Here is a 16,569-nt window from a genome sequence, read left to right as displayed (position 1 = left end):
TTCACTGGCTACGGAAAATATTCAAAGTCGTATATCTAGGGTGCAACATGCAAAGCACATGCCTCACACGGAGAGATACCACTGCCGTTCTCCTCAGTTCCACCTCCAGGGTGAGTAGAACAAGGCATCTATCCAACAGCACCTCCACTTCAAGGAGCCCACAGAAGGCTATCTTTCCCCCAGATGATTATCATTGTGGCAGAAGCTTCAGGGAGTGGTGGGGGTTGGGGGGTGAGTCATGGTAGTGGTAGTGGTGTGTGTGTGTGTGTGTGTGTGTGTGTGTGTGTTGGGGGGGGGGGGGTTGTTGTCCCTTCCGATCACCCACCTTTCAAATCCAAACACTACTTGTAGGGCGTTCCACCTGTTGGCTGTGCAATCCACTGTGACCGATGTGCAACAGGAAAGCAAACAGGGGGATCAGTCCAACAAATTGGACTCGGGTGGGCCAGACCCAGTGGGGCAGGGGGCAGGGAGTAGGGAGCAAGAGCCCGGAGAACGTGGGATTGCAGAAGAAGAAGAAAACAGAGGGAGAGAGAGAGAGAGAGAGAGAGAGAGAGAGAGAGAGAGAGAGAGAGAGAGAGAGAGAGAGGGAGAGAGGGAGAGAGGGGCACGGGAGCTCGACCTGCGGTGTTATTTTTCCAGATGGGCAAAACACACGCCGTGATCCCTCGCCCTCCCTCGCTCACGCGCTGGTGGCTCCCTCCCCGGGGTCACGTGCACACACCTCTGTTTGTGTTGGACTCACCCCACATCTGGGGCCTGCCAGCCGGGGATCTTTCCCCTGTACGCCAGCCTCATAAGCTGAAAACACATCAGAATCTGAGTGTGTGTGTGTGTGTGTGTGTGTGTGTGTGTGTGTGTGTGAGTGAGAGAGAGAGTGAGAGAAAGAGAGAAAGAGAGACAGCTGTGGGTGTTTTGTAACGGCTTTCCTTCAGGCTGCCAGTTCACCTCCCCTCTCACACTCTCTCTGTCCATCTTTCTTTCTCTCTCTCACTCACCCAGTCTTTCTTTCTTTTTCTTTTCCCTCTCTCACTCTCTCTTTCTCCATCTTTCTCTCTCTCTCTCTCTCTCTCTCTCTCTCTTTCCCCTCTCTCACTCATCCCATCTGCTTGGAGGATTTGAAAAAAAGAAAGAAAGAAGAAAATGATTGCTGATTCTCAGAAGGTGAAGCAGACGTTGGTGTGGACTTGTTGCTCCACAGTTAATCACTGCACTGGCTTGGTTCGTCGACAGGCCTCTCTCACTCTCACACTATTTTATGCCCCCTTTATTCAATCCGTCTAATCTCTCCATCGCCCTCTCTCTCTCTCTCTCTGTCACACACACACACCTCTATCTCTCAATTTTCTCTTGCTCACTTATTCTCTTGGCTGAAAACAGTGATATATGGCCCCCATGAGCTTGTACTCAGTTCTGTGTGTGTGTGTGTGTGTGTGTGTGTGTGTGTCTCACTGCCGTGGGCAAAGTAGTTGATCTCCGTGTGCCATCACTCAGATCGGCCATACACACACACTCACAGTCTTTTCCCTCACTCACACTCGACTATGAAGCCAAGCGGATGAAACACCTACGTGCAAAACTGTCAACGGCAAAAGTCTCTCACTCTCTCTCCCCCTCTTTTCCAAAAGTCTTTCACTTTGCCGTCAGCCAGAAAAGGAGATGAGATGCAGACATGCAAAATAAATCTGGTGATATTTCATATCAGCAAGAATGATAGGTGAAAGGGGGATAAAACTGCCAAAGTGAAAAGGGCTAGATGCCGAGTGTTACTGACAACTGAGCACACGCAGAGGACTTGACAGAGACCTGAAATATGGCATGCTTCTGGTGCCCTCTAGTGGCTGAAAAGACAAGGCTTCACAACTTGAGTGCATGAATAAACACATCTCCCAACAGCACTTAAAAGTAAAAAATGAAGTGCTGTAAAAACACGTTCCAGAGGCTGGTGTGATGAAACAAATCACCTCAGCCCTGCTAGCATAAACTACAGACAAGGACAAGCTTGCACCTCTGCATGTGTAGCCTTTTTACGAGCGGGTAAGCCATGCTTGTTATTTTGTACACAACAAAACCCACTCCCTCCTGTCCCCTCTACGGAACTCCAGGTGCTCTCGACCTCCTCCTCCTCCTCCTCCTCATCCTCACCCTCTCCTGTCCATTAGTCCAAACGTTAGCGTGTCCTGTGATATCGCATCAGTGATTCCTCCTGAAGGCTCGTAATTGGGTCTAGCTGACCATGTATATTCATGAGGTCCCAGTGCAGAGGGAGACTGAGGGGGAATGAGGTTGGGGTGTGGTGCAGGAAGGGGGGGGTGGGGGGGGTTGGGGATCAGAGGGTTTGGCATTTTTACTAAACAAAGTTATCTTGGCAGCGTCGCATGGCAGGATAAGATAGCGGGCCGAGGAAACGAATTACCTTCCTGACACACGTCAGGTCCAATCCTGAGTAGAGCGGGGTGTGAGGGAGGGGAGGGGGGATAGGGGGGCAGGGAGATGCTGGGGTGGACAATACCCCCTCATCCTATCTTTGCACACTCTTAGTATGCAGCAGGGGCTCTTCGCTCACATTCAAATATATTCATCTATTCAGAAGCCCTCGGAGAAATCAGAGAGCCTTGTTGTCCCCTCTTCTTCGACCCCCCTCCACTCTGTCCAGATGGAATTTGTGTGAATAACATCTGTTTAGTGAGGCAGAAAATCAGTACAGGATAGCACAGCGGTGTGGGACTACATTACCCCCACCCCCCAAAAAAAATAACTGAAGTGGTGTCACCTTCATATACTCCTTTACATTCCCCACCCCCTCCCCTCTACTTCTTTTACTGAAATGTGCAAAAGTGCGAGAGAACAAAAAACGGAGAGAGAGAGAGGGAGAGAGAGGGAGACAGAGGGAAGGGGGGGGGGCTCTCCTGCAAATAAATGAAAAGTCGGCTCTTTGACAGAATTCATTAAGCATTATCACGCCGTGCAGGTGCTATTAAGAGCCAGATAATTAATCAAAGGGTCGAGAGGCGCGCCATCCATTAGCCGGCCGGCTCCTCGTCAAGGGGACGGAGTCCGTGTTGGCTTTATTTCACCTTCTTTTGGCTGCTTTGTTCCTCATTTATTGTGCCGCTAATTCCTTTAATTAATTAGAGGAATTTCCAATAAAACCAAACAATACACTCAACGAGACACTTGAGGAGGGAGGTGCAGTCAAGCAAAACAAATTATGTTGCGCTATCTGAAAAGACGTGAGCTAAGGGTCATTAGACAGAGTTTCAGAGTTCGACTATAAAAAGCCGCGAAGCACCATGAGGACGACGTCTCCAGACTCCTCAGGCATCTGCAGCCTACTTAATGTTTACGTCTATTGACTATGCCGCTGCTGATCTGTTTGTTGTTATGTCTGATGAGCCAAACTGTTATGTCTGCGCCAGAGGAAACAGGTGGCCTTACCTCTCTGAGAACCGTGCTGCCATAGCCTCGGTACAGACCCTTCACGCCCTGTGAGATGAGAAAAGCAAGGATCAGATTGGGTCCAGAGGAAAGGGACGACTAACTGCACTGCAGAGAACTGTGCTGTAGGTGAAGGGTGTCTATGGACTTTAAACACCTAGAGCTGTCTACAGAAAAAAGACTTTCGCTGCAGGACAACACTGTAATTGGTGACAATGTAACACATGTACAGTACAGCAGGGTACAGCTCATGCTGACCCTGATTTCTTGAAGGTAGCTTTTAACTAAGGTTACCCATGGCCAATGGTGGACTAACCCTTTGGGTGAAATACTGAAATGGCATCGAAGATGAATACTCTGTCTACGTATGTGTGTGTGTGTGCGTGTGTGTGTGGCCTTACCTCCTGCCTGAGTGTCGCCAGTAGCACCTGATACGTGTTGGTGGAAGGGCACGCCTGGGTTCTTTGCTTCACCACCTCAGTGGGCACACGAATCAGACAGGCCACCTGTGATAAAAACACATGACATGAGTCGGCCTTGCCAACACATATAGGGTACACAGAGGGTGGTGGTTGGAGAGGACCTCTCTGGGATGGGGATATGTAAGGGATAATGTATAGAACACCGGTCATTATCGGAAAATAATTCCCGACAGGATGAACTGAACCCCGACGCGCAGCGGAGGGGTTTTGCTTCGTCCTGAAGGGAATTATTTTCAGATAATGACCGGCGTTCTATACATTATCGCGCTTATTATACGGCTACTTGCCAAAACGAGAAAAGAAACTCATCTCAATGTGTCTTTAGCAATGACTTGGCTACCGTTTCGTGGCTTCCGCAACAACTAGCGGAGTGAACCCGTTGCCATTGGCAGCGGTCATTATACCTTCGGAGCGGTCATTATGCAAAAATAACTGACCGGTAGAACGTTGAGAGGCCCGTTCAAAGTGAATGGGAGCTCCCTCAACATTCTAGAGAGCCTTATAATAAAAAAGTGTAACGCCAGAAAGGGTTAAAGTGGAGCAAACAAGGATATTTGGTTACGACGTTGAAGAAGCTCACAGATAGAGGCTGGAGGTGAGGTTTCACAGATGGCTTGGAATTTATTTCCCTATAAATGTACAATCTAAATAATGGGCAGTGGGAGGTGTCTCGTAAACATATACACCCACACATAACAAACTAAATAAATGAATAATCCCTTATCCCTCGCTGTAACACTCAGCTCACTTGCAATAGCTTCTCTTCAACTCAATGGAGGTGGTGGTTGAAGTGGACATCTCCGGCATGAGAAAGAAAAAAAGAGTGGCTTAAACTTAAAGATGGTGTCAGACGTCCTTCCATGGCCCTCTGGCCAGAGGTGGAAAACTTCTACCTGAGCACTTCTTAACACAGGTGATTTCATTTAACCTGATTTGCCTGCCTTTCAAGCCGTCGTGTTACTTAGAATCAGCAGATTTAGTGAATGGCTGGAGCGAACATGTGGTAGGACCTCTACTTTCTGAAGCCAGAATTTCCCACCCCCTGCCTGTGACCAATGTAATAATGCAGTGGGTGCTATCGAGTAGGTGGTTCAAATGTGTCTCCTTGTTAGACTCCTGGCAGTCGCGAATGCAGCCTTGAATGCCTTCTCTGTGCGGCGTTCTGCTGAAACTCCACTTTGGCTGGCACGGTTTGTTTGCAATAAGATGAAGACACGTGTCTAAGCCACCGCCTGAGCAGGGCTGTCAGAGAGGCAACGCTCACCCAGTTGTTTACGCCAGTGCCTTGTGAGAACAGCCTGTTCATTACACACTGATTGTTCCCGGCAAAATGGCTATTAATCACCTTCCCCAGAAAGAGAGTTGGAGGAGAGAGAGACAGAGAGAGACAGTGAGAGAGTGATGGACAGACAGATAGCTAAACAGAGAGAGAGAGAGAGAGATGGATAGAGAGATGGCTTAACAGACAGACATAGAGAGAGGCATAGAGAGAGAGAGAGACACAGAGACAGAGAGAGAGAGAGAAAAAAAGAGAGAGAGATGGAGTGAGAGAAAGAGAGTATCAGAGAGAGAGAGAGAAGAGAATAAAAAGGTAAAGGTCAGTGCCATCCACCGTGTCCCATCACTCCTGGCGCCGTGTCTCGTCGTCTCGCTTCTCTCCAACTCCCCCCCTCCTCAAGCGCCGTAGAAACGAAATGCCAACGCGACCACCGCGATATGTCAGACGCGGGAAGCACGCACTATCAACTGTTGTTCCGCCATTAATATTTATGAGCGCTTCATGCCTCATGAGGCGAGGTGCCCTTGAGGCGGGCCTCCACCTACTTTATTTCCCATTAATGTCGCGCTGGAGCGGAAATGCCGGACTGCTGGGGGGGGTGGCGCTGGGTGGCAGAGGTGGTGGTGAGCAATCTCCCCAACGGGGGGGCACCCCGCTTGGCCCCCCTGAAACGCACCACTGCCGCTATCAATCTGCCCCTCGGAGAGAGGCTATGGGGGATAGGTGGGATGGCCCTGGGTGGGGGAGAGAGAAGGGAGAGGCTAGGAGAGACCCTGCTGCTAGGCTAACTGTAGGACAGGACCAAAGCTCGGAGAGCACGGATGGGCTGAGGGGGGCTGGGGGAGAAAAGTGTTTTGGTGCCCTGTGGAACTCCATGGGGGTGTTCTTTAGCCGGTCTTGCTCTTGTCCTCGCTGTGGCCTGTCAGACGTGAGAGTCCGGTCCAGCAGGTGCTGACGCTCCGCTCAATCACTTACGCTACTTTTCCCGCACAGCCGGACACATGACAGACAGGTTGGTTTGAGCCTCCGCCGGTTGAACTGCTGCCAAAACTAATGACTTACCAAAGCCTTCGCAGGTGTTCACTAAAGGAGATATATCATAGAGGTGATGCATGGTGAATTCACCACCCCCAGGCCAAAACATGAAAGGAGTGGTGAATGATGACATTCAAAAACCACCAGTAACGCAACTGACTGATGAGGAAATCATTCCGTTGAGAGGAGCAAAAAACACAAATACATCACCCCAAAACAGGCCTCCAGCCTGCTGATATGACATATGAGATCTAGATGGTAAAGATCTCACCTAGCCATTTTGCACGGCCAACAAGCCCAACCTGAGGTGAACTGGTGCAACTACCATGTAGCAAGAGTGCCACCCAGTGGTAAGCCGTGGCACCTGACTTGCCATCTGTCTGCGATCTGACCTGACAAGATCCATTTCCGAGATCTCATTTGCTCTGTTGCTTTTCTGAGTTAACATTTATGAAACATCGCGCATCGTGTCTCTTTCCTGCAATCCTCCAAAGGATCAAAATTACGGCGCTTAATGGAAAGAAAAGTGGATATGACAAGTAATTCCTCCTTTAATTGAATCGCGGGGCCAGGAGTCCACAAGGGACCGCTCACACATCAGCTCGCTGGTGAGAGGGAAGCGGCCGGGATATTAGATCAAATCAATGACGGACATTGTTTATTTCGGAGTCCGAGTACGCGCCACGAACAAACCGACTGAGGAGAAGCCCTCATAGCGAGACGTTCGAGCGGCAGTGGATAGTGGGAGTACTTTAGAAGGAGGGTGGACTGGGATTCCTACATGGTGGAAGTCTCAGGGTGTGGAGGCAGGTGTCAAGAAGGGCCATGCCCCAACGTTTCATACTCTTTACTCTGAAAAAAGGACGGACATGGCTACCAGGTATAAGAACAAAGCACGATGAAGTCTTTCTTTACGGTGTGGAGTAGACCTGGAGGGTTTGTGTGTTGGGGATGTCACATGAACAAAATGTAGACACACTCATGAGCATGCATACGCAGACACAGACACTCACACACACACATCTACACATTCATAAGCAGTAACACATGCATGCACACACGCACGCATACTGTACATGCGCACGCACACACACACACACACACACACACACACACACACACACACACACACACACACACACACCAAGTCTTTCAACAACTTTTAGAGAGCTACAGGGTGACAATGGAGAGCTACATTTTAAGACACTTATGACATTTGTCAGCAACAAACCACATTTCGCAAAAACAAAATAAATAAATCATTACCAAAATGGTGATAGCTAAGCTGATACATTGCACTTGGGAAAAAGGCTGTTATTGTTTGGGGCGCCACGAGCGATAATGGGTTGAGAAACAACTCGAGAAACCCAAGATGACACTACTTGGCCTGAACTCCAGCCTTTTCTTGGCTTGCGAGAGGAGACTGGAGATGTGTGTGTGTGTGTGTGTGTGTGTGTGTGTGTGTGTGTGTGTGTGTGTTTGTGTGTGTGTGTGTGTGTGGGGGAGGGGGGGGGGGGGGGGGGTAGGTATCACGGAGGGCATGCAGGCAGGCTGCTTAGTTTACAGGAGACATGACATGTCATGGCACGGGGGAAAGGAGGGGGAGTTTAAGTGGCCCTTGACAAAAGCCTTGTCTGTTTGCATCGCCCCTGCTCGTCTTCTGGAGACGGGCGCGACTGCGTAGATGCACATGACTCCCGCTGACAGCTCTCCCCTTTTGCTTGGCGCACTTACAAGGGGGGCCCCCACACTCTTAATTGCATGATGAATTTCCTGGCAGCGTCGTCTCCATCTCCGTCGCCATTCATCTTTATTTACAGGCAATTTGGAAGCGCCACGCGTTAATTAGTGGTAAGGCTAAGAGGGGAGCTCCGCACTCGCTCCATTCCTGCTGTTTACTGTGTATCCAGAACTGATGGGCTCGTTGTTTCTCACCCAAAAAAATGACAAGGGGGAAAAAGAACGTGCTGCCATATACTGTATATATAGCCAAGGGAGATTCCAAAGATAAGAAGGCCTTCGTTCAAGAAAAACATAGTCATGCACATGTATGTACACACACACACACACACAGACGCACACACTTAAATCTGTCTGTGCTTCTACTGACAATTTACACAATACAATACACCCCGTTCCCATCTGTCCAAGCCAATGGACTGAGCCATGGCATGCCCAAGACACGCTAGGGGAGCTGAGCAATAATTTGGCAACTCTTGTGAACACGTCTACAATCGGAGTAGCATTAACGTTAGGGTTTGTCAGAAGACTGCAGATTTGCAATACTGTAGGTCTCCACATGGCTGAGTGAGCAGCCATGGCCCTCGTTTGTAATTTCATTTCGAGGGTGGTCCTGGACACCACGTTGGAGTTAAACCCGAGGCATACTGGTTTAGGTTACAAACAGACTGTAACAATGGAAAACGTTGCACTTTGAGTGATTTATGGAAATTGCACGTCGCCCAAGATCCCAAGTCTCCCATGTTGTCTGCAACGGAGCGCCCATAAAACGAAACATATCCCCGTCATAAAATATTGTTTTTGACTTTGTAAAATCTCATTTTGACTTCACATCGCATTCTTCTCCAAGACATCAGCATACTTCAATATGCGCCAGGAGCTGTGCACTGAGCTCTCATTATACCCTGCCTGTGTACCGATAGAACATTCCAGACTGTCCATGACCTGAGGACCATCCCACCCAGTAGTCCATCCCATGGGATGCCACAACCCCATCAGACAAAGGGCCCCTCTGCATCTCCAACAGGTAATCACTTCCAGGCCTTCATAAGCACCCACATTTCCTCCATCTGTAACAGGACTTTGCTCATAAGTTTAGGGGTCATACAAGGGCATGGTCACCGCAAGAAAAGCATACAAGGGGACAGGGATGGACAGAGCGAGTGGCGGGGGGGGGGAGGGAGGGGAGGTTAGCCACAAAAACACATACCTGAAACAAGCCAACAAATAAATAAACAAACAACACCAAAAAAAAAAATCCATCTGTGTGAGAGCTGGCGCAGAGCAATATATGGGCAAGTGACAGCCTCGACGCCGGGGCCATGAATAATTCCATTTAGGACTCGTGTGGATAGCGTTTCCATTCTGCCACTGCGGATTTTCGATCGGACGCTCCGATTTCTGTTTTTCTCGCGCCTGAGTGCATTTAATAGCAGGTGATAGAAAGGCGGCCCGCGCGCACGGGATGGGGCTGTTTGGGGCGGGGCGGGTTGTGTGAGAATCGGGGCCCAATCCAAAGCTCTAGTTAGGGACGCACAATCAATCACAAACGGCCACTTCTCTGCACCGCTGCAGCGGATTATGTGCTGTGCCAAGTTAAGTGGCTGCCAGTTACCCCGGCCCTGTCATGTCACACTGTATTTTCCAAGCACATCCTATGGGAGACAGGGTTTATATATGCAACAAAAAAAAGAACAGAAAAAACAGGGCCTCTCAAACTTGACAAATGAGCTTTCAGCACAGAGACTAGGGCGCATGTGAATGAAGATAAAGCTGATATAATGGCTGTCTAAGAGCCTGCTTGACCCTGGCAGCATGACAACAGCTCAGCTCTCCAACTCTCTCTCTCTCTCTCTCTCTCCCTCTCTCTTGCTCTCCCTCCGCTATGGTCTTTAGGAGAAGAACACTCACTTTAGCGGCTTAAACCCATATGGTTCCTGCTCTCACTCTCACTCTGGCAGGTGTATCCTTCCACCTCTTGAGGAGGCACTGTAGGCCAACTGTCCTATTTTGTGGCGCACCAACGCTATTTTATGAAGCACCAAATACAAAAAAAAACTATAGTTGTTTGGCATTCATCTGCTTAACGTCACCTTTAACAGTGTTTGCTGAACATTTCATTCATTTAATATATTACATGCATAATTTCCCCCAAGTGTACAGGCCTTGGTTTCCCAAGTCATTAACATTACAACATCGGAAATGTGATACTGCCCCAAGTGAGCTCTGCACGACTGGCTCCTGCAAGACATTCCCTGAAAATTGTTGTCACAAAAATGACAAAAGCTGACATGTGTGGGTGAGGTCTTCAGGCTAGACTGAGAGTGTGAGCAAGGCCGAGAGAGAGAGACAGAGAGAGAGAGAGAGAGAGAGAGAGAGAGAGAGAGAGACAGAGAGAGATACAGAGAGAGAGACCTTTTCACTGCCAACACGAGACATGTCTCATCCAACACTGGTCCAAAGGGACACACAAATCCTCCCTTCAGACACCCTTGCTGATGGGGGACCACACTGACATGGTGGATCCGACCACATTTTGCAATTAGACTCTCGCATCGATCATAGCCCCCAGCACCAACTCTGATGCCAACAGGAGTCTCAATCCAACAACAGGTGGGTTCTTATGAACAACTTGCATACAAAATATTGTTTTCACAATTACTGCATCACTTGTGTCCTGCTGTTTTAGTTTTGTCCAATCCTCGTCGTTGCCCTTTCAGGGCGCATAATTCATTTTGTAGCAACACTGTCCATGAGGTGCAGACATTCAGCATAATTTATGTAAACACATCTTTCGGAAAAAACATGAAGCTCGTACTCTGACTTTCACCCCAAATTCAATAAACATGCAGCTCATCGCCTGCCAACCCATTTGAAAAACATGAACTTTTATGAACTCTGTGAAACGCCAAGGTGATGTGAACGTCTTCTTACGGGGTGAGTGTGATCGTCAGTGTCGGAGAGGGATGACAGGGGGAGCATAAGCCAGGAGCTTAGGCGAAGATATACATTCAGCTTCGCTTTGCTCTGTTCATGACTCCACGGCAGGGTCAGACGGATTGCAGCGGCAGATCAAGCTACACCTGCTAACACCTCTGTCAAGGTAGCAAGGTAGACAGAAAAAAAAAAAAAACGAGCTCAACATTAACCAATTACAAAAATAGAGATTATTTATAGTATCTACTATAAATGTCAGCAGCAATGGTCTGGCCAACATGTCTATCAAAATGGTGATACGTCATCAGTATTGGGCTAGTTTTGACAACAGAAGGTAGGTGACAGAAGATACATTAGCAAACAAAAGAGTACAACAATAGAGAAAAGGTTGCATAATAGAGGCGTTTGTGTCTCCTCCTCTAGACTGCCTAGGGGAAGAGCTTTCATGCAGTGAGCTCCCGGATTATCGTCTTTGAAGAGCGTAACAAGCGCCCACAACACACGGGGCATCAGCCACGGCTCTGGCGTGCGGAATCCCCTTCCTTTTGATGAGCACAAATCCTTGGCGGTGGGCGAAGGGTTAAAAGATGGCGCTGGCCTCTCCCTCACCTCTTCCATTCATCAGAGGGAAACAGACATCCCAAGTCTGCGCCTCTCAGACGACTCAAAGTGCACTTGCTCGGCCCGGGCCATTTCTCTTGCATCAAAGAGACGTCAAGATGAACTTGGGGTTGCAAGCACAAAAAAAAAAAAATACGCGAAACCATTTGGACCGCCTTTACAGTTACATCTGAACAGTGGCCAAACAGGCGTGAAAATAGGACTAAACAACATCTGCATGGGGTGCAGATTGCACTGATAGCATTTGAAGTGAGGCGAGCTACTTAGCATAGTAATACAGAAGGCCCAAGCACATGAATGGGCCGCTGTCTTCCCAGCACATCTGCCTCATGCTATTCTGCATTTCCTGTGCAAGTGCGTGGGCCCGGATTCTTGGGTCAAGGAGTGATTAGGACAGTACCAACCGAGGAAATTGTGCCGCTCCTTGCCGCTTTCAAGCCCAAATCCCCAGACAAAATGGAAGAAGTCTGGGACCTCTCTGAGAAAACAGCTAAGTCAATACGCAGTAATGAGATCTTGTTTACCCAGCTGGCGGGGAAATGTCGAGATGCCTGTGGCCCTCGAGTCACCCAGCTGCACCAAGAGCACAGAGCCAAAACCGCATTCTAATCTTTTGCATATTTGTCCGTGAAATTTTTCTGCCAATTATGTAAACAGGCGCATTGTTCATCTGGACCCCAAAATGTGCAACGGATGAGAAAGTGAGTGAGGTTATGGCCCTTCTACACACACACAGACAGCCTTTGTCTTGAAACCCACACTCAAACACATACAAACACACTCTTCTTTTCTCACACACACAGACAGAAACACACAGATCCATGATCCAACAGACACAGCTGCATGCATGCATGCATGCTCCAGATCTTTTTTGACAAAGCCAAAGACAAAAGCAACCTACTATTTCTCCGAGGGAGGCGGCCAGCATGTGAGTGACAGGTGCCATGTGCGGCGGGACGGCCACCCCGAGCTGGGACTTGACGCTCTCGTAGGTGACGAAGAAGGCTGCAGCTGAAACCAAGCACATCGAATCTGGTTAGGGCCCATTACTCAAGCTGTAGGGAGCAATTAATGACTGGCATGGAGCCCTCACTTATTTAATCCTGCAGTCCACTGCCACTACTCAAACAGATCTGCACTGTTTCCCATGGATTAACTGGGCTGCAGATCCACAAATAAAAGACTTGGAGATCAGATATCAAAGCAGCATAATGCTTACTGACTGGTTTATGCATAAAAGGGCAACAAATGGACTGCAGATGAGGATGATAGTGTACAATTGAAAAGTAAAGTCTAGTTTTTTACAAGATCAAGGAAAGTAAGTCGTTGAATAATTTTTTAACACCCGAGTCTGGATTAATCTTATTATTCATCACTAAGAGTATACGGAAAAACTTTTTGTTTTACCATATTTAGATAGTAGATGACATCTCATAAATTTGACCTCTATATTGCGTAATCCTTTTGCAGTACCCTCCAGAATGATTGACACATCTGCTAAAGTTAACTAAAAACAGATATAAAATAAAAAAAAATAATCAGATTTATTGTAATCTCACAATGAAAACAATGAGGAAAAATCTAACACTGAAGGAAACTTATTTTGAGAAATAGGACTCATAAAGAAATAAATATTTAATAATCAGCACCCCTAGAAAATCTTATATACAAAATGTTCATTGTAAGATTACGATAAATCGTTCATTGTAAGATTAGGATAAATCGACAAAAGATTATTAATACCTGTTTTTAGTCAATTTTACCAAAGGTGGCAGTAATTCTGAAGAGTAGTGTAGATAGATTTAATACACACGCACCAAACAGACACCTAAAAGCAACTATAGAAAACCCTGAAAAAGAATCTCCTTGAGATTACTTTAGAAAGGGACGATAACCAATTCTGATCTGACAGTATAACATCAGCCTATTTCTTTTTAGCGAGGACAGTAAAATATCCCTAATAAATAGAATGGCTAGCACAGCTTTGATTCTTCTAACTCGATTCCATAACACCCTCAATACTTGTTTTCACAGTTTGAACAGCCTACACTTCAACATTTCCAATTCAGTCCGCAGGTGGCTATATATGGGTGTGAATGACCACAGGCCCGGAGTGGGAGATACTGGCTCACCATTGGGGAAGGAGCCGATGGCTGCCGATGGGACACCTGCGTAGATGCCTCGGAAGCCTCCGGCCTTGTTGAAGCCCTGCTGGCTCTGCAGCCTGGTCTTAATGGTGTCCAGGGGGAAGAGGGTGAGGTCGACACACATCCCTGCACAGCCACCTGCCTGGGTAGGAGAAAATAAAGGCACGACGCATTTGAAATGCATAGCATCACTGTAGCAGAAAACACTTGATGCAATTGATAATGCATTTAATCAGCAATGTATCATAGGCCAAGTTGAATTTGAACTAGCCTATTTCATGCGTTCAAATTCACTACAGTTAGTTACAGTAAGTCACTAACTACAAAATGCTAAAATTAACATAGGAAACAAATATCTGCATTTATTACCTGCAAGTTTTCTCATATTATAAAATGTAAGGGCAAAATGTACAGTAAGGGTGTTTCATATATTTCAATTAAAATGGCAGTAGGATGTAACAATGCTATAAAACACATGTGTATATCTGGATATGTTACAAGGTAGCTAAATATGCTACTCAATGTAGATCAAGTGTAGACTAGTGTATAGTCATGTAATGCCTGGTAGACTTACGCTACTATCCATTCATGATTTAGGGACAGAGCTACTCTCATACACATTAATACTATAGGTCTAAGAGATTAGATTAGATTACATTCAACTTTATTGCCATTGTGCAGAGTACAAGTAAATAGACAACCAAAAGCAGTAAAGCAGACGCCCACCGTGGGGCATGGGCCTAAGGCTGAATTATCCTGCAGAATTTATTTTTGTGAATGTAATCTCTATATTGTGGCTATTTCCACAAAATACTCCATGTCAAAACGATAAAGCAGGGTTATTTAGTTGTAGACATGGCATCTGTTTGGCCTTTTTATGGCTCTGCTGTGTAGCCTAACAATGTTATAAACCAGTGTGATTACTGAGGTCATCTGAGTGACCTTCAGGACCCTTCTCTCTCATTTTTTTCCACCCACCTGGACAGTGTTGCCAGATTGGGCAGGTGCCCGCCCAATTGGGCTTCTTTAATATCGTTCGGCGGGGGGAAATAAGCTGTCGGCCGGTAAATAACATTTTAAGTTCAATGGTTCTCTATGAGAAAAACGTCATCAGGCGTTTTTTTGCTGAAGGCGGCGGGGTGATTGGGCGGATTTCAGTCAACCCATTCTGGCAACACTGCACCTGGACACACTCAATACAGTATGTCTAAGATAGATCATTCATGTACAGTATGATCCCTATCCATACATTCTTTAAAAAGGGTTCGTGGGGTGCTATACAGAACCATGCAGACTTTAAAGAACCCTTAGGGGTTCCATTGATGTACTCTTCCAAATGGTAAAGAACCATTTAAGGGTGTCATATGAAGCACGCTAACCAGTGTTGGTTATAGCACCTTTATGTCCCTACAGTATATGCCTTTGCATTGTGAAAAGAAAATTATATTTTAACCAAAACTGCCTCATCAGACTTAACCTATTATTTTAAAATCATGCCCAAATCAAACATCTCTGCGCACAACGTTGGGTTAATTCATATGCAGCATAAAATATGTTGTGTTTCAGATGATTTTGGACTCTTTGGACTGACCATGAGCTTTCGGCGTTGCTTTCAGTAGCCTAGGCTATACTGTAGGCTACCCATTAGTGTTAAAACGTTACACAGAGGCTTTGGATTGGGTGGGCTTAACAAAACTAGAATAGCTTACAATTTTACAGTCAAAAAGAGTTGAACCTTGCATTGTTTATCGTGGACATAGACCTATATATTATGTACACACGTAAGCTAATTATCGCATGTGCTACAGGGTGTCAATGACAACGTTTCCAATCAAAGTTTAACGTTAAAAACGTCCCCACGCTACGACATCAAACTTCTCATTACAAGCACTGTCTACAACACCACGACTTCCAATGATCATACTTAATGATCAAGGGGCTGATTCGTCATGGACAAAGCAAATGTGACAGCACTAAAGACAGAATTAAGTGAAGTTTGGCATAATTCATTCGGTAATGTTTACGTGTAAAGGTTAGGCATAAATGGCAAACTACCACAAGAGATGCGGTGAATTCTCTTCTATCCATCTTGTGTTAGAAGACTACTATCTTGACAGCTTTAAATCCTCCTCTGTAACGGCGACTTGCATGACCGACTCATGTCTGACACTTCACAACAGCAAAAACATGTTTATCAAGGACGCTGCCATATTGGATTCAGATTCCCTTCCTGGTGTGGTCATGTGACTGGGTAGGCTACTGCGCAGTAGCGTTGGTTTAACTTCTGCAGATTTGCTCTACCTGTCTCGCCGCAACCTGGGAGATTTTCTTTCTGCAGAAATTATTAGACAGTTTGTTACTGGTGATGTTGAAGCAATGGACATAACGTTTTAAGACTAATGTATTCAACTTTACAGGGCTTAGGAGATATAGGCTACTCACCTTTATGAGCAGAGACCTATAAATAGGCCGATAATCAATGTCAACAATACACCTTGACTTTTGTTAGAACCATAAGGTGAAAGACTAATTGAATTGTGGAGAGTAGCAGTTTTATTCCATTCAATGTTTTTATTCTTTAAACTTTGCCATGAGACTATTCAGGCTACTGCTGCTGTCAGCTCAGCTGAGCTTGCTGTCAGGTGCTCAATGTCGAATTCCTCAATTGCACACTTTGTCCATTTCACTGTTCTAGTCTACACAGTGTCCTTTAGCATGTAGGGTTTAAAGAGAGACTCTTCGGTGCACAGAGATACACTATTCTCTCAGTATCAAAGTGAAGATGCCCATGCAGCTAACAGCTGACATTGGATTTGACCCGTGGGTTAGGCAATTTCAATAGCCTATGATTTAATGAAACGGTAGAAGAGCCCTTCCACATTTAGTGTAG

At 46.6% G+C, this 16,569-nt stretch overlaps 1 protein-coding gene across 1 annotated transcript in view; it reads right to left on the bottom strand.

Moving 5' to 3' along the window:
- slc25a26 (solute carrier family 25 member 26) overlaps positions 1–15,900 on the bottom strand; it is a 52,126-nt gene extending 36,226 nt beyond the window's left edge. Inside the window, exons 1-5 of the mRNA XM_062544956.1 lie at positions 15,735–15,900; positions 13,665–13,821; positions 12,434–12,543; positions 3,840–3,944; positions 3,439–3,486 (exon numbers count right to left, since the gene is read on the bottom strand). Of these exons, the coding sequence (XP_062400940.1) occupies positions 3,439–3,486; positions 3,840–3,944; positions 12,434–12,543; positions 13,665–13,821; positions 15,735–15,767 (453 nt within the window). The 5' untranslated portion in view covers positions 15,768–15,900. The remainder of the gene's footprint in view (positions 1–3,438; positions 3,487–3,839; positions 3,945–12,433; positions 12,544–13,664; positions 13,822–15,734) is intronic.
- Positions 15,901–16,569: the final 669 nt, after the last annotated feature.

The sequence above is a fragment of the Sardina pilchardus genome, chromosome 9 (genome assembly GCF_963854185.1).
Source record: "Sardina pilchardus chromosome 9, fSarPil1.1, whole genome shotgun sequence".
Taxonomy (NCBI): domain Eukaryota; kingdom Metazoa; phylum Chordata; class Actinopteri; order Clupeiformes; family Clupeidae; genus Sardina; species Sardina pilchardus.
Note: the sequence above shows the minus strand (reverse complement) of the source record. Positions and strands in the feature narration are given on the sequence as shown.